General features: G+C 35.4%; 1 protein-coding gene across 1 annotated transcript in view; it reads left to right on the forward strand.

The window, feature by feature from the left end:
* The window catches only part of LOC120534113 (F-actin-capping protein subunit alpha-2), an 86664-nt gene that overhangs the window by 57802 nt on the left and 5530 nt on the right, over positions 1–23332 (forward strand). Inside the window, exons 3-9 of the mRNA XM_039761400.1 lie at positions 6599–6650; positions 6914–6977; positions 7181–7387; positions 12649–12728; positions 21090–21171; positions 21754–21825; positions 22456–22518. Coding sequence (XP_039617334.1) covers positions 6599–6650; positions 6914–6977; positions 7181–7387; positions 12649–12728; positions 21090–21171; positions 21754–21825; positions 22456–22518 — 620 coding nt within the window. The remainder of the gene's footprint in view (positions 1–6598; positions 6651–6913; positions 6978–7180; positions 7388–12648; positions 12729–21089; positions 21172–21753; positions 21826–22455; positions 22519–23332) is intronic.

The raw sequence follows: 23332 nt of genomic DNA on the forward strand, positions 1-23332 counted from the left end.
GAGCATCTGCATAATGTAAGGTTTTGTGTGGTGTTCACAGTATTCAGTGGTTAGTACCTACCAAAAGTAGTCCAAGAAAAGACAACTGATGAACTGGCAACAGGGTTGTTGCCACCCAAGGCTCACTGATACACATGAGAAGCGAAGGCTAGCCTGTGTGCTTTGATACCACAGAAGAGTTACTATAGTTTTAATTGCTTAAAATTGTCATGCTAGCCATGAGAGAGAGGTGTCAGAACACACGGAGCATAACAGCTTGCTATGTACCTTCTTAAACTTTGAGCCTTGTTGAAGAATGGTCTGCAGTGAAAATGCTAAGTGAACTATGAAGTACTATGCACATACGTAATTCCTGGGGCACTTCAAAAGCTACATGATTAATGGGAAACCATTAGAGTGCCAAGTTAAAATGTAGTTTTGCATAATTAGTTAATAAATAAAATAAGCATAATTTGTGCATGAGAACCTGATGATGTGACCACTCAGCTGCCAGTTGCAATCATATTAACTTGTAGTGTCTTGCATTTGAATGAAGTGAATGGTGGAGAGATTAATCACATTTTAATATAGCACCATGCATATCCTCAAGAAACCATTCTACTGTATGCTTTAAACATGGCTACAGGTATCTGTCCAACTATCCATCCAGTTAATAATTGGCTTATTCAGTTCAGGATCACTGGGAGCAGGCTCTGGTAGCCAGGAACCCATCTTTGATGGCGTACCAACATCACAATAGTCTATAACTGCAGTATGGGCTGCATTTGGACCCTTCTCCTTTCGTATATGTCCACACTTCCATTTATGTACTCATTTAAAAAAAAAAAAAAATTATTTAATTTGTGCATTGACCAGCCATTTGTGTGACTTAGTTCATAATGTTTTGAAGTACACCTACCTCTCTAATGCCACAAACATGTACTGCATTAAATGTGTTAATGCAAGTGCATAATTGCAGAGATGTGCAGTTAGCAGGCTTGTTCAAGCAGAATGTGTCATTGCTGAAAACAAATGATCTAACACAATTTTGGGTGGTTCATTAGATTTTTGAAACCAAAATAATCATGTTTTATCATACATAACAAGTAGGATATGACAAATGTAGTGAAAATACATATGTTGTATATCTGAATTGTACAAGAGTGAGTGGGATTCTTTCTCTACTTAGAAGTAATTACTGTACTGCACTTAAGATATGTCCAATTCATTGGCAAATTCTGGATTATTAGACAGGTATAAACAAAACCAAAGTCTTGTCACTTTTTTGCCTGTCAGAAGCTAACAGCACCTCAAACCCAAAACACAACTACACACACACAGTCCCGGTTTCAAATCCAGTGCTTTTATTTACAGTAATGTGTACCTCTTACAAGCTTCCTTCACTTGATGTCGTAGTAGCTCCCACAAAACACAGCACAGCCCAGTAATACTGTCAGTCACTCTCTTTGCTCCTTCTGCTTGCCTCCATTTCTCCCAATCAAGTGTTATTCGTCTCTTCTCCTGACTCCAACTCTCCAAGTGGAGGACTCTCTTTTAATCCCTGACCATGGAGTACTTCCAGTACTCAATGTATTGCCTCCAGGAAGCACAGGTTAGGCAGAAGCACAGTGATCCTTGTACAGTCAATATACAATAGTCCCCAATGGCAGCCTCCACAGAACCCGACTGATCAGCCCAGTGGTACCTCAACTCCCATGCTGTGTGGGGAGAATGATCTGTCCATAACAGGCAGTCACCCACTGTCCTGTGTCTCCTAAGCCCAACCAGTGTGTCCTTCTGTGGCTATTGGGATGCCAGCCCCTGTGTAGTTGCTGCTGTAGCATCCTTCTGTGTTCACATCCTGGCATGAAAAGGGAATATCGTTGCTTCCTCGCTGACATACCTTTATCATGGCCTCCTAGCCCAGGTCTATCCTGAATGGAAAGCTAGTTCATCCCTCACATCTTATATGAGGCAACTTAAAAACCAGTTAACAAAGGCTGTTTTTTCAGGAATTCTGAAATAATAATATTAAATTGACAAATTTGAATTCTCCAAAGTAGTCTTAGTTGGGACAAATCTAATAAAAGACAGATTTAAAAAATGTAAAAGTATCATGAGCTTGTGACATTTGAAATGTGAATTAATTTGACATTTCCATTAAATGTTACTGTTCTCTTAAGTGTTGTTAGCACACTTATAGTAAGAATTTCAATTTAATTTGTACACATGAAGATAATGACTCTATAACACTATTATCCAGCTGATGTTACCTTATATACTGATGCAAACATTAATCTCTCAACAGCAAATGCTACAAACCTGACAAGATGATTTTCTGACAAACCAGATTTTAAAAGTTTATTGTTACAAAAGCAGCTTTAAAAGAGTTTGTACAAATGTTCTGTATTATTTTTGGCATTCACTAATCTTAGTGAATATAATATTGTTTGATTTTTTATTATTTTTTTAGTTTAAGCAGTGTTTCTTTTTCAGTTACTGGACAGAAAACGGCAGTGAATAAATGTAATATTTAAAGTCAGGCAGTGCATGATATTTACAGTTGCTTATCCTACCTTCGCTTATCCGACATTCCGTATTATCCTATGTCAAAAACGCATCAATCGGCAACAAGAACTGCAAGTTGCAAGTGTGAGTGTAGTCTTTTTTTCGTTGCTCCCGACTCTACTGCAACTAATTACAGTGGAACCTCGGTTTGTGAGCATAATTTGTTCCTGAGACGTGCTCGCAGTCCAAAGCACTCGTATATCAAAGCGAATTTCCCCATAAGAAATAATGGAAACTCAGATGATTCGTTCCACAACCCAAAACTATTCATATAAAAATGATTAATACAAAATATAAAGTAAAAATACATAAAACAAATTAGCCTGCACTTTACCTTTGAAAAGAATCATGGCTGGTGTGAGTTTCTAAACTCTTGTGGGATTTCACCCAATGGGATGACACGCGGAAGAGTGTCCCAAAACAATTGCAGTCTCCCAGCGCTGTAGTAGTTCGGCGTAAAAGCGAATCCGAAAAGATTGCAGACATGCTATAAGTGCCTGCCATCGATGGGTGATACAAGGAACATTATAAATGCGCAGGACACAGTATTACTTGGCCATGACCCTGCCCGACTGCAGTGTCTGTGTATAGGAGAGTGGCAGATCCTGCTACAATAAATGAATGCACTGTTGCTGTTTCAAGCTGAATAAAGCTGGTGTTGCTAAAGTACTGAGACACAGCTTCGTGTTTTTGGGTTCAAGATGGGGACTCGCACGTCACAGCACAAACACACACACACACAATGCTGCAGTAAACAGTATACGCTCGTACGGATGTTGACTATATGAGTGATGGAGTTAAGGCTCTAGAAACTAAAATTAAATACATTGAGCAATAAGAAGCTGCTACAGGAATTGGCATAATGATGCTGCAAAGATGACAAGACTTTGCAGCGAAGAAATGGCACTCGTCAGGAAAGCAGACTACGATCAAAAATTTCTTTACACAATTCTGTAACTAAGTTCATTTTTTCAGTAAATTCTTTTCTGCTGTTTTGTTTTAAAACATGATTATTAGGTTCGTAATCTGTAAAATTATAACATAGTTTAATAGGCTTTTTCTTAACACCTCCCATTAATCCGACATTTTCGCTTATCCGACGTTTTACCGGCCCGTTTACTTTGGATAAGCGAGACTCTACTGTATATCATTAAAGCCTGTGCTTGAACCCCTACTATAAATGCCCCTTATTTGTTGTGACACTGGGGCGGGTACTTAGGTGATCCCCTCTCTGCCATGCATTGTACTTCTTAACAAGCCTAAAATAACCTACATTTATGCTGTAGTAATATTTTAAGATTTGAAATTTAAAAAGTTTTTTTTCAAAACTTTGCATCTTGATCTAAACTTTTTATTATGAAATAGTTTTGTTTTGTACCTCTTCTATCTATCTGTATCTATCTAAATCTAACTTTGACAAACAACTAGAAGGTATTGAGTCTTCTAGATACAGTAAATGGTTGCCTTTACATAAGGAAATCTGCACCCTGTATTAATAAGGCAAGTGTAAAGCACAGAATCTCCAACACATGCGCACACAATGCTGTGCTGTGTGAAAGTGACACTCCTACCTTGGGTTACATTACGACCATGCAGGCAACTTTAGTCTCATCCCTATATGGAATGTGACCGATTAGGTAGGTGTTAGGCTTTGCAGTACATACCAGCTGTATGTCCTTTTGAGGCTCCTGGTGCCACTTAATACAACAAGGTTAATGAAATCTACACCTCTTCAACAATGTAAGAGGAAAAAGTGACACTAATATAATTCCTTTCAGCAAAGTAGACACTCTTGCTTTCATAAGACAATGTCATATCAAAACTATTTTCCTGTAGGAGTGAGTTAATCAGCTGTGTGAGCTTTGTTCTTCCGCACTTGTTAATCTGCTATTAGTTAGCCAATTGAGCAAAATGTTTTTAGGTTACATGTTACTGTTCAGACATGAATTGTTAATATGTCCACAGTAGAACCTAAACTGCAGAAACATTTAGTTATATTGTTCAATTTTGCACATGTATTCTGATGTGCCTCATCAGTTTTAAAGTGAAATAAGCCTTTCAGCTATGATTGGAAGTAGTTAAGGAGTTACAGAATAAAATGTTTTATTGTTGTATTAAACATACTGATTTACTCACTAGTACAGAAAAAAAATCTTATCTAACCTATTTTAGTGGTTAACTGTTTTAAAGAAAAAAAAATATATCTGCACTATTCTTTTTTTTTTTTTACCATCTCAAAAAATAAAAAAATAAAATGCAGCATTCCAACAGAATGTTATAAATCAAGACTTCTTTATTCTAGAAGTTTGTTCTTTGATACCACAAGTAACTGGTATCATATATGAAAAATTGCTAATCTTGGGAACCGCTCGTTATAGAGACACATATTTTGTAGTGGGACTAGACATTATGCCAAATTGTTCAGCATCTGCTGTTTGTTAACTTGCCATTTCATAATTAATCAAGCTAATAGTTATGTATTTTAAAATAGAGTTGCTATTCAAATGTATTAAGAAAATATCTTAAATAAAACCAGAGACCTAAGTAATCAATGCATCTTGGCAGATACTGTAGCTATAGCATCATCACCATGAACAGCAGTCTATATGAAGGAGTTTCTTACATGATCTGTTCTTGTAAATGCAAAATGCTTCATTTAGGATTTGAATGTCAATATTTGATAAAATGTTGTTTTTAAACATACTCTGTTTACTTGATTTTAGAGCTGTATTTCTATAGCTCCTGCTTTATTATATTATTCTGGTGATTCACAAGACTTGTGGCTTAGTTTTTGCTATATGTATGCTTATTTTCAGTGTTCTGTATTACAAACATTTTTTTTACAAACAAAACTTTTTTCCATTAAGTTTCCCAATTCATGCAGTTGATAGCAATAGTAAAGTCACATATCAGACAAAGGAGATGGGTTACTTGAGCTCATAGAGTAGCATTTTTGTTCTGTCAGTATTTAAATGCGTGTGTGTTTTTTAAAGGCAATAATCAATATATAATACTTGCTTCAACATGCTGAATTTGAGATGCAGCTAAAAAGCTGTAAATTCTCACTGGGTTTCAGAGTTTCATATATTGACAATACATTTTTGAAGTATACATTTTAAAAGCCCTCATTAAAACAAAAAATAAGAAAAATAAGGATGAACAAATGCAATATAGGACAAAGTAAAATCTTTCCAAGAGAGAAAATACAGTAAGAAGATCCTTAGAGTGCAATTTGGTAGAAGATTCTTTTCCAAACAATTAGATGATACATACTGAGAAAAATGAGAAAAAGTGGACGTTATTGCAACTACAGGAAGGTCTGGAAACCATGATTATGGTAGATACCAGCTTACAACTATTACACTTGTAACCCCAAATTCAGACATGTCAAATTATTGCCACATATACTACATGAAACAGCACAATTTTTAACAAACTTTCTTTGGCCAAGACAAAAAGTTGCACCTAGAAGCAGTTTGCATGGGATATTGGGTTGGACAAGGAAGCACATTCATTACACTCACAATGATCACTAAACAACTAGGCATCTTGTTTGCTATAAAAAGGTAATAAGTGGACAGGGTCAAGTCCTGATAACCCTGGGATGCTTGCACTCCTATTACAGTATGTAAAGAATGCCTTGATGTTGCATTTATTGGTTAGACTGTGTAGTTAGTGTCTTGTTTTGTAGCACTTGTGGGTTACTTGAATGTGACAGTGATTGCTTAGAAGCTCACACATGCTTTGAAAAAGATGTAGGAGCACCATGGGATCATGTAACCAGCTGTCACAGCGCTGAAGTTAATACCTTGCACCATGGTCAGAAGTATGGCTGCCTGGGTTCCTGAGTAAAACCTTGGATTGTTGGATGGTAATTTACTCTGGCTGAACATAATTCAAACAAACTGGTATCTGTTATCAATTTGCTCTTTCCATGTGGTTGAACTTATTTCGGTAGAAAGAATCTGTGCAAGACGTCTCTGTGTAGCAGACTGCACTATGCTTTTCAAAACACTCTGGTATTCACTTTTCTTTTTTTTCCCCCCACCAGATGTTCGATTACTCCTTAATGATGACAATCTTCTCAGGGAAGGTGCTGCGCAGTATGTATCTCTGTCTTCATCAATCAGTAATCTTTTTTTTATTCTGTATAGCAATACAGCTCTATGTGGCAACAAATAATTTGAATATTTCGTGATATTTAATATTATCCATAAATAATACAATATGTTTATCAAACAAAGTGCTTGCAGTATAATTGACTAATAAAGAAAATCAGGTTCCTGAAAGTTTAGTGGAAAGTGGATTAATTGCATAGCTTGTAAAGAAAAAGAATTACTAAAATATGTGTAAATTTTATTTGCAGTGCTTTTGCACAGTACAGTGTGGACCAGTTTACACCAGTAAAAGTTGATGGAAATGATGAACAGGTGAGGAAAAAATTGGACTCAATAAGAATAACCTAGTAAAGAAAGATAACTCTTTTGATTACTAATGTTCAGCAAACATATTAAAAATCTATTTTTAAACACATTATTAGTGTTACATTATCCATTTAAAGAAACAGAACATTTAATTAACAAAACTATAATTTTAACATTTCTGTTTTTTTTATTTGTTTTTTGGGTTAAAGGTCTTAATTACAGAGCATGGTGACATTGGAAATGGTAGATTTCTGGATCCCAAAAACAAAATTTCTTTTAAATTTGATCATTTGCGCAAAGAAGCCAGTGACCCACGGCCTCATGATGTAGATAATGCGATTGAATCCTGGAGGAGTGCTGTAGATGGTGCTGTAAGAGCCTACGTTAAAGAGCACTATCCTAACGGAGTCTGCACTGTAAGTATAATGTGTACTTGGAAAATTATGTTCATTAGAGAATAAATTACATCTTTTGCAATATGTTCATTGAATATATGTAGCAAATATTAACTTTCATATTGAATTTTTTCCATAAATTGTTTACTTTCTTTGGCAGTGACATCAGGGTTTTTCATTATATGTTCATTAGCTCACATGAAGTAAAATTCATTTTCCTAGCTGGGGTATGGTGGAAGTGGGCCATCCATATTTTTTATTCTAGAATCCTATTACAGAAGGGTTCATTTAAAAAAAAAAATAAATAAAAAGATTCTGCTTGTGTGGATGCTTCTTGCCAGCCACATGATCTCATTTGTTGTTATAGTGGAACAGTCTTCTGCATAATATGCTCCAAAAGATCGTATTGGTTTTGTCTGTTCAGTAATGGGAATGTGCATGTTTGCCCCATAACAGAGTAGTTTAGTAATATCAGCCCTTTGTGACATCATGTAATCATTGTAATTTGTTGCTTGCTGCATTTGCTTTGCCAAAACTGTGTACATTGTTCTTTGTTAGTCACTATTTAAGTTCCTTATATACATATACATTTCTTATGTACATATTTAAGTTTCTTATAATCTTCAATCTAAAAGAAAAGCATATAATACTTATAATAAACACCTTGTTAGTGGTGGAAGCCAATTGTTCTTATTGGGTGTCCAATTCTCCAAAAATCAGTAGGCAAAAGAAATTACACATTTTATTTATTTTGAAAACAAGCTAAACTCAAAACTCTGTCTTTACATTAGTTTGACTCCTGAGGTTGGTGACGATGACCAATCTTGTTAGTCCAGCCATGCACAATGGTGTGAAAAAGTTAAGTGCATCTCATAAACACATAAAAAGCTTTTTATATAACATTTTTGGACAGAAGGACACTTGATTATCCTTTCAGTAATATTGATGGACAAAGGTGATCCAAGATTTCAAAAAAGTAACATTGAAAATGACTCTTTGTACTCATTTGTACTATTTAAATGAAGTGATGCACAATTTCCTTTTGCAAAAAAAAATTTCAGCACTAGCTTTATCATTGGATCATGTGCCTAAAATCAGAATTAGATGCACTCCAAACAGATGTGAATGAATAGGGAGCACATCATTAGAGAGCATCCTTTCAAAAATAATAATTTTGTATTAGCAATTGAGATGTGTGACTATGACAGCCTCTGATCAAAAGTGTTCTCTGGGGTCTTCATAAGAAAGACTGTTAATACACATGAGTCTAAAAAGGGTTTTAAAGCTATTTCCAGCCAATTTGTTGTCATTCACTGCAAATGTGTAGATGGCACAACTTTGCCCTACATGTGGGATTATAAAAAAGGGAGCATCTGCTCTCATAAAAAATATAGCTGCGTGGCTTGTGAAGAAACTTGACATTTCTGGTTATCTTTCCATTACAGAATCATCCATGAACTCCAAATTGTAGCAGGCAGTATTTGAGGAACTAGATTGGACTATCTGTCAAAAAGTAATAATGTGCTGACCCAAAACACAAGCAAATCCATCAAAGAATGAATAATTGTACTACCAAAGCAGGAGATCTCCTCCACATTTAAAAAATGTTAATATTTTCCTTGACAAGTAGCCGTTAGTGCAAATATTTAGCAATTTTGAAAAAATAAGAATTTTACTGGCAAGACTAAAAAGTAAATATGTTTTCTACTGATAGCATGCCTGCTAGATGTTATTTCACTATTATTCATAGCACCATTTTCATGTTATTTAAGGTTCAAAAGATACCATTGCAAGCAGTTGAGGCTTCTGCTTCATTTATAAAAAATCTTGAAAATATGCATATTAATAACAACTAAATTTTCATTAAAATGACACATTCACATTCATGTACAGTAACTTATAATTACTTATATTTGATACTGGTATATGAACCAAACAATTGAGCTGAACTGAAAAACAACCACATAAAATTATAGTGTCTTACTTTTTTTTGAGACCAATTTATATGAAGCATGAAAAATCATTACATTTATTAAGCATACTAGGTACAACTATGTTTAATTTAAATATCCAAAATGCCTCATGTTGCATCAAACATCTGTTAGTTTTCACCTCTTGGGTAATGTTCAGCAATCTCTATTACGGCAGTCACAGAAAAACAAGATGTGGTCCAAAAACCCACAATGTTGATGGCCACTGTCCATCATGTTTTTCCTCACCAGCTGCCCACCTTCTTCCTCAAACTGACCATCCCACATTTCTTAGGAGTGTTATGTGTAATGGAACTTATTGGGAAATGCACATTTATTTCAGAAACAGAAAGAATTTTCTTTTACAAAGACTGGGACTGGGAAGTCAAAAACAGGCAACACAATTAGTTTTTCAAATCAGAAAACTTAGTCATAATTGTAATCAGAATAGAAATTCAAAAAGTTATTCAACAGTAAAATCATATTAAATAACCAGGGCAAAGACAGTGTAACAACCTGAATATTGAGTGCTAAACCTTCTACAAACCCCAGTTCATTAGCTGAACCTATGTCTCAGAGAAAGCAGCTCACCGCATTACAATTGATTAGCTAGTATCAGGAGGGCAGAACCTAGCAACCATGGTAAGCTGTGGTGGCTTTCTACATGACTATATGACACAGGTAAAATATATATAAAAAAAAAAAAAAACTTTTTTAAGCAAGAAAACATGTAGACTTAAATGTGAATGTAAAGCTAATATATATTACCATCAAATAAAAAGAAAATCAGAATAGGTTTCTAATGGTCAACACTAATATAGTATTTATTATTTATTCTAATGTGTATTCCATGATCACACAATAATTTGTCTTAAAGTATTTAAGATATCTTTCTCTAATAGTATTTTGCATTTACTTCTTAGTGTTGTTACAGCACGTAGAGTCTTTTCAGCATAATACCAGGGGCAAGTGAACAAACGTGGGGTTTGTATTCATTGTTCAGGGACATTTGTTTTATATGGAAGAGTTTTTGTGCCAAAATTAAATGCAGTTAACTACATTGTAATGCATATGCATGTGGTGCATTTGTTCTGGCACATTTTATCATGTCATAATTAAAAATGTATTAACCAAATAATTGATTGCTTTTAAAAAGGGCACAAACATTTTTCTCGCGTTAAAATGAAATGCAAAAAGCTTATTTGATTTTAATTCATGTCCATAGACCAGTTGTCACAACTAAAATCAAAGCAAGCGTATTAAGTTTCGCGTAGTGTCAGTTCCAAGCATATTACATTCCGTTTCAAGATCATGCACTAGTTATGCTAATTAGTGTCAACAGGAGGGGTAGGAGGTCTTCCAATTAGTGTGTTCACCTGGTGCAAAAGATTCTGAACAGTGAGTTGATAAGGTGGGGGATCTGCCATCTTATTGAACAAGTGGAAGCAAGCAATGTACTGTAAATGAAGATTTACTTCTCTTAGTAAAGGGCAGGTGAAACAGAACTAGCAACAGGAAAAGAATTTCCATCTGCTACAGCAGCATCATTAGAACAGATTCAAAAGCTAATGTCCCAAAGAACTGCAGCGTATGATTATGTAGATCATCAACTGAACACAAATATTACCCTAAATATGGTTTGTAAATACCTGCAAATGGGGATGATGGTACTGGCTGTTACTAATTTTCTTGATGTATCAGTCAGGAGAAGAATGGAACACTATAAGACAAGGAGAGTACGTTATTTAGACAACTTAACAGTAATGTTTTTCAGTGAAACATAAAACATGCTTCTCATTGTTTTGTTTAATCACACTACATTGCCGCCATAACACAAAAATATTTAGAAGTGGAACACCTACAACATCAACTGTTGACATTGCTTGCCCCATTTTTCAGCTGATTGGTCATTCAATTACATTCAGCTTTGGCCTGATTAATTTGTGGTCTTCAATCAAAATGCAATAAACTCAGAGTAGCTACTTGGCAAAATCCAATACGTTTGCTTGCTTTTAGTTATGACACATGATCTGTGGAGATGAATTTAAATGCAATATGCTTTAGTATTGCATTTTAAACTGACATGAAAAATGTGTGCTATAGTGAAAGCAATCGATCATTTGATTAGTACGCTTTTAATGTAACACCAATCTCAAAATTCTTGCATCCAGTGCATATGCCTTGTATTGCAATTGTAAGAATGGCGCTATATAGCGCCTGACCCGGCACAGACTGACGCAGAGGCACGTGTAAAATTCACACAGGCTTTATTAGTTCTTCAGCTGTGGGGTACGTCTTCCCTGTGACCCACAGGCCCAACACAGTCCCAAAGCACTTTACACAACACAAAAGCAACAACTCTCCACCTTGCACCAACAATCCTTCCTCTGGCACCACCACTCCTCTCGGGCAACCTCTTCCTCCCGATTCTGGCTCCCCGAGTGGTGGTGGCTGGGTCCTTTTATAGCCCACCCAGAAGCGTTCCAGGTGATTAACCACCTAGTCCTAATTGCACTTCCGGGTGGGGCTGAAGACTCGTCCAGCCGGGCTGTTGGAAGCAGACAGCTTCCCCTCCAGCCCCAGCCAAGCTGTGGAGGACTCCATCTCCCATGGAGCCCTGCGGGTGGTTGGGGAATCACTGTCGGCCAGGGAGGCTGCCACCAAGCGTCCCGGGGGAGGTATTGGACTGCCCATGGCGGCTCCCCCGGAACATAAGCAGCAGGGGCGTCCCTGACGGACATAGGACCAGGCTGGCCTTCACACAATGTAGTTGACAGATTGGATTGCATTTAATTTTGTCATAAATAACCATCTATAGATGGGTCAGTAACCTGCTGAAATGTAAGATGTATCAAAAAATATTTAAAGTTTACTGCTGACAAATGTATCTAGGTGATTTTCTGACCATTTAGGTTTTACCGCTAGACACTACCATTCCAACTTGCAACAGATTGTCCCAGATTTGTTTCATTGTGGGCAAAATTATAAGCAATACTGAAGAGACTAATAATGGCCCTCCATTTTCATAATTTTAAGCATTTCAGTATATTAGAGATATATTTTTGATCCCAGGTTTATATTCTTGTACATTTATTCTGAGTATTAAAGTTCAGGGCAGAAAGGTAACACCCTTCAATTCCCCCAACATAGAAATTAAAATATTATATCTAAAATGTAGAGATAGAGGTGGAATATTTAATAATGTAATGCAGGGTACAATACTCAATAGATATTTATGCTGAAAAAATGCTGATTGTAAAACAGTTTTAAGGCCTGATCTTTTAAAATAATTTCATATTTATATTCCTGTAGGTTTATGGGAAAACGATTGATGGGCATCAGGCAATCATTGTATGCATTGAGTGTCATCAGTTTCAACCAAAAAATTTCTGGTGAGTATTTTGTCCTCACAATGCAGAGTGTTGTTGTAATTTAACACGTATGTACAGGTTTTCACATTTGCAGCAGTTTAATTAATGTGATTTAAATGTTTTAGTTTGGTGTATAATTAATTAAAAAATACAACCGGTTTTAGTATGGGACTTGTTTTTCATGGTTAAAAAATTATTTAGAACCTACTGTGCCTTTGCAAATTAGCCTTTTTTCATTTGTGGGTGATAATAAAATTTTTAAATGCTGGAAATCTAAGTTGTAGTTTTTCTGATTAATCAAATTCACTTTGGATGGCAGAATTATTAGATTTAAACGTGCAAAGGCACAATTTTATTACTTTAGGCATATTTATTTGTATTTATATTACATGTTTTTTGTCATATAAAATATAACCATAATATTGTTCAGGCAAAATAGACTAAATCTTACATTTTCTGATTTAACAAGCAGGTGCCAGGAGAAATGTAAAATAAGTTTGCATCCTTTGAGTTTGCTTTTGTGATATCTTGTTTATGCCTTCAGCAGTCTAGTCACTTGTTATATGTAGTGAATGTTTCTTTTATTTCTTCCAAAAAATGTAATTCAGCTGAGCAAAGCAATCTTTCTCCTTAATTTGACCATAGAAAATGTTTTGCTTATGTTGTAAAATACAGTAAGTCTCTGAAATTCTACCCTGCTTGCACTCCTACTGACAGTACGCCATCTGACTTTGTCATAAAAAAGGGCATTAAAGTGCAAAATGGGTTTGCATTAAAGAAGTAATGACAGTCTAAGAGGCAACAGGACCTTCGGAACAGTGGCATGGTGTGTTTTACTATGGATGAACATGAAATTCATGGCTAGTCTCAAAACCGTTCATTGTGCTATGCCCGTCCTGCAGCCTCTTCCTATCTCAGAAGTGCCCGCTAAAGTTGTCTATTGCTTGTCTTCTCTCCTTAAGTTTTATCAGTTTTAACCATCTCCCAAATGGGAACTAAGAATGTCCGCAACCAGAATGTCTAGAGCCTCTGAGGGAGGATGCGGAGGTAGCCATACTTGGTGCTAACAGACGTGGCAAAGGAAGTGTCCATTTCTGTCAAAACCAGTGAAACCATTTTGTGACTTATCCATGTAAGGCATTCTTAACAAGATGTATCTATCCATCCATCTTCCAAACCCACTTTATCCTGAGCTAGGTCATATCAGCTCATAATTGAATATGTGGCACGTGGTTACTGGCTGCATTTTCGTTTTCACTTCTACACGTGCCAGCTGCACAGTACTATATATTCATGAAGTAGAGTAGCTCTGCTGAAAGGCCTAATAGAGATTTACACTGTGTGTTCTAACGCCAGTATCAAAGAAACAGCTGAAAAAAGATCTTTTTCAAAAGCTTTTTCTCTGCAAAAATATGATGATGGTAATATTAGATCTTACATACTTAATTATTGTCAAGATACTTAAGAGATCAGGAGTGGGTCTTAAAAAGTCACTGGACTACCTAGTTACTGGGACCCTTGTGTAGCTTGTAAAGGGCCAGGTCTACTGGGCAGTCTCCATTCAGCCATGCATGAAGTCAAAAGAGCTCATCTCCTTCCACTCATGTACTGATGCCTGATTGGCTTACTCACTTTTGGATAATTTGGAATGTGTTCCCCTTGGTAAAATGTGCATATTAAGGCAGTGACAGTGAATCAAAGATTGTCGGAGCGGTTAGGGTGTACCCTTTGTGGATCAAGTGGGAAGGGGATCAAACACGCTTCATGGAGCAGAGATCCACTTCCTGACATACTGCAGTCTGCTACCAATGTAAACATAGCAGCTTGCGACCCATCAATGGCAGTGGTTGAGAAACACTGGTCTACATAAGAACAGGACTCCGGGAGCCTCTGTTTGCTCTATCCATCAATACAGATTTATCTTGTAAAATTTTAAAGAAGCATCTTACTTGAACTGTAGCACTGTCCGTTTGTTCAAGGGGCAGAGTCTTTAGTTTGGTAGCACTGGGAATTTTATGCTTAGGATTAAGTACTTGCCAGGTGAAGGACGGTAATTCACACAACCTCCTAGACATTCAATACATAAGAATGCCAGCACACTTTCTTTGTTCTTGCATTTGCTTGACTGATGTGACCAGACAGCACCTTTCTTCAGAGAAAAAAGTTTGCTTTCTGTCATAGCCTGTCAGGTCACCTTCTTTAGTAGGTTTGTGTTTTTTCAACATGCTGTAGTCCTCAACCTGCTTATACACTTCTTTATGAAAGCACTCTAATAAGAGTGTTTTTAAATTGTTCAGGTTATTTTATTTTAATCGTGTTCCTAATATATGACTGCCACATCATGGATTCTTGCTCTTTTTACTGTCCGAATCGTACATGAAGTACTTTCAGACAATAATGTTTAATTTCAGAACAGTTATTTGCTTTGGGAGTCAAGTTAAAACAATCATATTCTGTCTAAGCCAATGGCATCCATCATGCTTGTTAGAAAACATATACCTATAGTGCCTAGCCATTTAGTGAATAAGAAGAGACAGCAGTATAGACCAGTTACATTACCCTGAGAGCACTAGTTACTATTATGCAACTTAATTATTTATTCATATCTACTGTAGTCATTTGAAATTTGTTTACATTATAACATACTTTAAGTGTATTTATTAAATTTACATGTTGATTTAAACTACTCAGGTAGTAAGAGTTTAATTCTTGCTATCATCAAGCTGAACATATATTGATGGTGTTATTCATGCAAAAAAAGCACAATCAACTTAAATCAAAGCTTTTCATTTGTATTAGTATCTAAAAGCAGAATCACATTCTAGACTTGAAAAAAGATGGTTGGCTGGAAACCCTTTCATTTTTATAACGGACTAGCCACTCCCAGCGTAGTAATGCAACAAGACAAACTTCAAAAATCAATAAACAAAAAGGTATCGCTAGCTAAGCAGAAGCAAGTTTGCTCCAAAACACAGAGGCAGACCGACTCCCCACTCCTGACATCATGCTTCCCTCTCCCCTTGGCCCACAGCCTGTCTCGGATTAGCGTGAATATATCACTCCTGCAAGTGAACTATGATTCTTAATGTGATGAGAGCAGTCGCAAAATCAACCGGAATGTTCAAGCAAATTCTAGAAAAAAACCCCGATCTAAATCCGTTAAGCAGTTCGCTCATGAAAAGCGGAGAGACATATAGACAGATGTTGGATTTTTATATATATATATATATATATATATATATATATATATATATATATATATATATATATATATATATATATATATAATAGATGATGTTTTATTTATTAATCCAGCTATCCATTAATGATTAAATCCACCTCATTCACCAGATCCTAACCTGATGGCATCAAGTGCAAGGCAGAACTCAAACCAGACAGAAAAAGTTATCAAAAAAGTAAAAGTAATACAGTATTTTCCTTTTTTTTCCCCCCAATTTCTTGTATCATCACCGGAATCTGATGAAGAATGCTCAGTGTTAAACAGTGAGTTGATCTTCATATCTTAATTCAGCTCCATAGTTTACTTTAGTATCTCGCTATGCACACCAGTTTGTGTTTTGGTTTGGACATTTTACAGAAAGTGACTTTTGCTGTTTTCAAAGCAGTATATCCTGGTGAATAAAACTAAACTAATTTTGTCCACTGGATGACGGGAGTAATTTAGCCTAAACTACTGTCTGTTTTTTTTTTTTTTTGTTCTGGTTTAACTCTTTAAATATGGGTTATTTGCTAAAGTATTTTGCCTCAGAGCTTTGCTTTGCTGTATTGCATAAACCAAAGCTACTTCAAAGAGAACGTTGGGCATAGGACAAACTAATTAGGTCACTTTAATGCCAGTTTTTTAAAGGATACACATATAGGCTTTATTTGGCTATTTTTATTAACTGATTACGGGAAGGAGGGCTGTGTGGCTGTCCCTCTTTTGTAAAAACTTCAGTAAGGAATTTCCTGAAATGTTTCTTTTTTCACTACTGGGAAATCTGCATCTAAAAGTTAGTTGTGTGCCCTCACAGGCATGCACCCCAGAGGGAATACTGATCACCAACTGTGGTTATGTTAAAACAAAACAGCAGATTTTCATTTGTACCCATTTTTATTTTATTTCAGTTAGTTTTCAAGTATACAATTTCAATTTCACTTTAGATTTTGTTTTTCACTCAGCTTTTGTAAGTAGTTTTTGTTTTTATTTTGTTTAACAAAATACTTATTAGTCATTTTTGTAACAGTTTTCGTTATTGATACAGTAATGCCCTTGCAAAGTACAAACAAGTTCTTTACAACAAAATGAAGCGTGTGAAGATAGTCTTTAATACTCTTTTTGCCTTATAAACCACAATGAAGCTGAATTTTTTTCAATTATAAAAAACGAGTAGGATGATATTTAAATGTGTAGAGCAGGTGCCAACACCAATCATCTTTGCAGCCGTTCCATATATACCTTCACTGTAGCCCTGAGGACAGCACAGAGCTAGATGTTGGAAGTGCTTTGATTTTTTTTTTTTTCAGATACCCCACATTGTGGGACACAGGGTGAGGCAGGGTCATATGTAACAAGGTTGGATATCTGAGTCTTACCGTATAATGAAGGTATAGCATTAGATCTGTATTTAAGAACATAAGGAATTTGACAAATGAGAGCAAACCATTCGGTCCATCAAGCCCAATTGTTTAACTAATAGCTAAGTTGTCCGAATATCTGATGCAGATTTTTCTTGAAGGTTTTAAAGGCTTCTGCTTCAACTACATGTCTTGGTAGTTTGTTCCAGATTCCCACAACTCTTTGTGTAAAAAAATTGCTTTGTGAATTCAGTTGTAAATGCACTTCTTATTAATAATTAATTAATTAATTAATCTCCTTGAGTACGTCATTCACCCTTAAGCTGAAACAATGTTGCTAGACCTAGTTTATCAGTGCCTTTGAGGATTTTAAATAGCTGGGTTAGGTTCCCACACAGTGTCATCTGCTCAAGACTAAACCGGTGTAATTCTGTGTCAGTAAGAGTAGGACACGTCCTTAACTCTTGGGATGCACTTGGTTGCTCTCCTCTACACAGCTTCATGTGCTGCTAGGTGTTTTTTTGTTGCATGGTGACCAGAACTGCACACAACACTCCAGATGTGGTACTGCAAATGCATTATATAATTTGAGCATAACATTCCTTCACTTAAATTCAGTGTTATTTATGATACAGTCTTAATATTTTATTTGCAGTTTTAATTGCTTTTGTTGGGCTGGCGGCCTGACTGGGGTTTGTTTCCTGCCTTGCGCCCTGTGTTGGCTGGGATTGGCTCCAGCAGACTCCCATGACCCTGTAGTTAGGATATAGCGGGTTGGATAATGGATGGATGGATGAATTGCTTTTGTGCATTGCTTAGTCGAAATGTGAAAATGTTGAGTCGATATAAACCCCTGAATCCTTTTCAGATCTTGATTCCTATATGACAGAGTCTCCCATCTTGTATTTATATTTGAATTGCCGTCCTCCACGACTCTGCCTGTGTAGTAGTGACACAGGACAGTGAGGAGAGCCCTACCTGGCTCCCAACTCCTTGACGTTGCGCTTCCACCTTCCCTCAGTCTACAGCCACTGTCTGGAATTAGCATGAATATATCGCTCCTGTAAGTGAACTATGCTTCTTAGTGTGATGAGAGAAGTTGCAAAATCAACTGGAGTATTCAAGCAAATCTAAATCCGTTAAGTAGTTCTTTTGTTCACTAGCTAAGTGGAGGTAAGGAACGCCCCGAGGCTGACCGTAAGTGAAGAGGTCCCCGCCCCCCTCAGCCCGCGGTGTGTCTCTCGGATTCTCACAAATAAATTGGTACCTTAAGGAAACTATGATACATACATAGCAGGATGAGAGAGGTTGCAAAATCAACTGGAATGTTTAAGCAAATTATAGAAAAAAACCTGATCTAAATCCATTAAGTATTTCTCTCGTAAAAAGTGGACAGACATACAGGCAGAAAGACAGATTTTATATATATGTTCCTTTTGCTCATGTGTAGCACTTTGCACTGTTTTACATTAAGCTGCATCTTTTTGCTGCTTTCTCAGTGTCTGCCATCCATCCAATTTTAGTGTCCTAGTGTGAATTTGACAAGTTTAATAACTATACCGGAATCAATGTCATTAATATAAATCAGAGAAAGTATTGGTCTAAGGATAGACTCCTGAGGGATTCCACTGATGACCTTCCTCCATGTGGAGCATTCTCTTCCCAATACTCTTTGTCACCTGTTGGTTAACCAACTAGAGATCAAATTTATTCAATTTGCTAGTAATGGTATTGTTTATTTAATAATCATTGCAAGTGTTAAATACCATTTGTCTACTATACCAGAATGCAGGAGTAGGTCCTGTTTTAAGCTAACAGTCTAGTATCTGCCCCATCTCATATCCATCAGCAAACAATTAGTCTTTGATGGCAACACTTTGACATCCAACCCCACCTATATGTGAACCTGCAGTGAGGACCTGGTTGATCAGTCATTCTCATAGCTAATGCTGCATTCACATGCTGTGGTTAAGTTGGCTTGTCAAGTAGATTGCTCAGGAGCATTCTCATATTATCATCAGAATCATGGCTCCTAAAAAGATGGCAACAGAGTTGGAAAAGCCCAAGAAGATACAAATGGCCATTTTTTTAAATATAAAACTTGGAGCAAAACGCATAGCTAACAGCCTTATGAAACACATTTTCTCTTCATTAAATTTTATCATTAAGGTTTGTGTTAATTCTTACCAAATGTTATTTATTTATTTTTGTTTTTTTTGGTGCAGAAATCAGGGTCTTTATTAGGAGCCAGATAACACTTAAATTAAAAAAAAATCATACAAAGTTGTTTTCAGAAATGATTTGCAAATCAGTGGAAGCCTGTAATAGAATTTAAGTATATTTTTGGTGTTAACAGCCACAAATATAACAATAGATCCATAAAGTAAACTGCACAATGTATAGTAGATGACATTACCACAGCCTTACAGTACCCTCAATGGTAGCTCATTAACATCATAATCATTCGTTCATCATACTCATGAGCACGTTTTGTTATCTTTTACATATGTCATATCCGATGTATTTAATATCTGTGTAATATTCATTGACATTTGTTTGAATTGTCATTCTAGTGTCACTAGTCTGTCTGGGAGACATACCAGTGGTGTGCACATAAGACCGTGAACTATATTTTGATCTTGAACTAGTAACTGTACATGTATTTTTCGCTAGTTTTTCCTGTAATACATTTATAAATTGATCATGGAGCAACATTTGTGGAATCCAACTACGGCAAGTATTTATATGGGCAGTAGGAATTACATGGTGACATTTCTGGCTGGAGTACCACATTTTTTTATTGAGTTTTCCAGACTAATGCAACAGAAATTACAATAACACTTTTATGTTGACTAATGTTTGTCTACTAAAAAGTAGCGATGGAATCCCACCATTGACCAGTACAGATATTAAAAATCTGTGTTTTTTTTTTTTAAGGCCCAGTCAGTAATAATATGGGAATACTAGTACATTTAATATGATAATATTTGAAAATATTTAGTATAGCCATAGTATATTTATGGGAGATCTTGCTGTTTTAGCCTGCCCCAGCAAATCAATTATAACTTCCTTTGACCTTTATAGTAAATTATTCCTATTTTCTTTCTTTACATTTATAGTCGCTGGACAATAAAGGCAATCTGGTGTTTCAGAACAAGTGAAGTTTCTGCATTTTTAGCTTTACATTATTTTCTCTTACAAAATGAAAAGGTTTTAAAAATAGTAAAAAATTATAGGTTTTCCTCATATTAAACAGATTACATACATTTTAAAAATGCTAACTACTGTTACATAGACCATGTTTTAACATCCAAGTCTTGTCAAGTGAAGTATTGTAAGCTTGATTCATTTTTCAATGAGAACCTTTGAAAGACACACAAACTGAGAACAGGCAAAATGTTTTATTTCTAGTTATTTTTCTATGCTGAAATTATTTTTGATAATTGTGCTCTGGCCCTTTTAATTTTTTTAATCAAAAAATAGAAAAAAAAAATAAAACATTCTTTTAAAAAATATTCAATCTTGACGCAGATACTCCATTACTCTTGATGGGCTGTTACTCATTATGCACAACAGCATTTCCTCTGGCTACTGAATCTTACTGTGCCAGCATTTTTAAATTCCTTATGTGCCTACAGACCCAAAGTAATTTTATAACCCTCGTTGTTACATGGTATAGGTGTGAAAACTTAATTATTTGGAGTGACTTTGTTAAGCAGACTACCAAAACTGTAGTAAAACTATATATAGTTGGGATTTTTTTTAATTGAATATATTTACATAATTTTTCTCTTTTACTTCAAGGAATGGACGCTGGAGGTCAGAATGGAAATTTAACATCACTCCAGGAGCACCCACTCAAGTAGTGGGTATAATGAAGATACAGGTAGAATATCTATGTTGTTTAAACTTGTGAAGTGCTATTAGGACTTCTTTATCCATTGAATGGCCTTGATTTTTAACAAAAATAAAGTAATAATGTGAAGGGAGTATATTATTAATAATAAATATATTACTAAAATATTTTTTTCAACATAACAACATTGAACATATCGTATACTAAAATTAGAAGATTCTAGTTTTTTGGTTAACCGCACCAGTTTTTAAAGTACTTTATCTTTGCATCTTAGAATATATTTGTTAAAAGGCAGCACTTTTTCAGCTCTGACCACACTGATGTACAACTTGCTCCAGATGCCTTCCACTCTGTCGAAAGTAGTGTGGTTTTCCTCTTGAGCAGACTTGGTGCTTTCAGTGGTGTCTATATGTGTAGGCTTTATCAATAAGTTGTAAGAAATGTCATTGATTCAGTTTTTCTGTGAGGATTTTAGAGATCTGGATTATGGCTTTATAAAGTTTTGAAAATATTTATTACATTTTTATAGCAAATTGTTATAAAAAAGAATTGGTAAGTATTGCACAAGCAGAATGCTGTACAATGAAATAATGAGATTTCTTAATGATTCAGGTTCATTATTATGAAGACGGAAATGTTCAACTTGTCAGCCATAAAGATGTACAGGAATCCTTGTCTCTTTCTGTAAGTTGGATGTCAATTTAATTTTTATTCAGTGCTACTTAAAAATGTGGTTTTGCATTTAACATTTTGTAGAAAATTGATAATAAAAAGAAGAAATGCTTTAGTTTTGACCTTGTTTTGTAATAATGTGATTTAAGGTTCATGCACATTACAAAACAAATTTTAATAAAATCTTGTCATATCTTGTGGATAGAATGGAGTACAGCTGTATTCTCACAAAATGCTTAGTGCAAGATATTTGGTACAGTATAAGCACCCCTTGACTGCTGTGTTAAGAAAACAATATACCAATACTAATATCACCAAAGTCCAAAGTATGTAGACTGAATTTCTTCCTGAGTTGATACATATTTATGAAATCTCAATTCTACACTGAAGATTTTGGAGATAATTTAAACTACAGTAAACCAGACTTGGATATGTTGTATTGTTTCTAGGTAAACTGTGAAGGGCATTAAAGTGAATAAAGATAAATCAGTTTAAGTAATTGTAAACTGTCTTAAAAACTAATACCAAAAGTTATTATATTTCCATCAAAACCTGACCTAAACCAACAAAATATTCTTTGGTAATTGTCACTAAATGAGTTCCCTCATGATGATGTCAACTTATCTACTTTTTCTGTCCCAGAATGAAGCTCAGACTGCCAAGGAATTCATTAAGTTATTGGAGACATCGGAAAATGAATATCAGGTATTCATTTTGTATTTATTTATTTATTTATCTTGTTGCAATTTGTCATAAATATTTCAACACCTGGAAATCAGGTATGAAGTACTTTTTAATAAATGTGCACACATAGTATACAATGTCTTCCATAAAATATTTGAAAAAGAAAAAGGATTGTATCTGTGTTGCTTACACTAGAATTATGAGTATGAGGTAACCTTTACCATCTCACCTTTTATGTTTTGCGACAAAATATCATAAAGCAAAACAAATTTTGAAAAATATGTCCTCCTTTGGAAGGTCTTTACAAAGTGGGACCACTTTCTGACTGATGCACGCTTGTATATTTCTATAACTTAATTTGCCAAGGCTGCAGTTTTAAGAGGGAAATTTCTCGTTTCATTCTCTCCTCTTTGGCAAGTGAATTGCGTATTAGATTGAGTTTTACTTTGAAGACAGATTTCTTCTATTTTTGTCCCCTAAATATTTATTTTATTGGCTTTGTATTTGGATTATATATAATGGAACCGTTTGTGAAAGTTATATATATCTTTAATGTTTGCACTGCTCGAACACTTTTAGTGCATTGGAAATTTCATATTCTTTGAAAGGTACTTTCACTGCATAGATTCTTCTCTATAAATACACTGCTGAATTCACACAAGTAGCACAGGTGCAACTTACTGTATTTTGGCTGCAACACAACCTGTATACACATTTATGAACTGCTTTAAAATCTGTCAGATGTCAAGCTTTTTGTATTTTACAGGTGTGCTGTGGAAAAGGAACTACAGTGCCAGTAATTTAGAGCTGTCGCCACCAAGAAATAAAGTCAATT

This window comes from Polypterus senegalus, chromosome 8 (assembly GCF_016835505.1).
Source record: "Polypterus senegalus isolate Bchr_013 chromosome 8, ASM1683550v1, whole genome shotgun sequence".
Taxonomy (NCBI): domain Eukaryota; kingdom Metazoa; phylum Chordata; class Cladistia; order Polypteriformes; family Polypteridae; genus Polypterus; species Polypterus senegalus.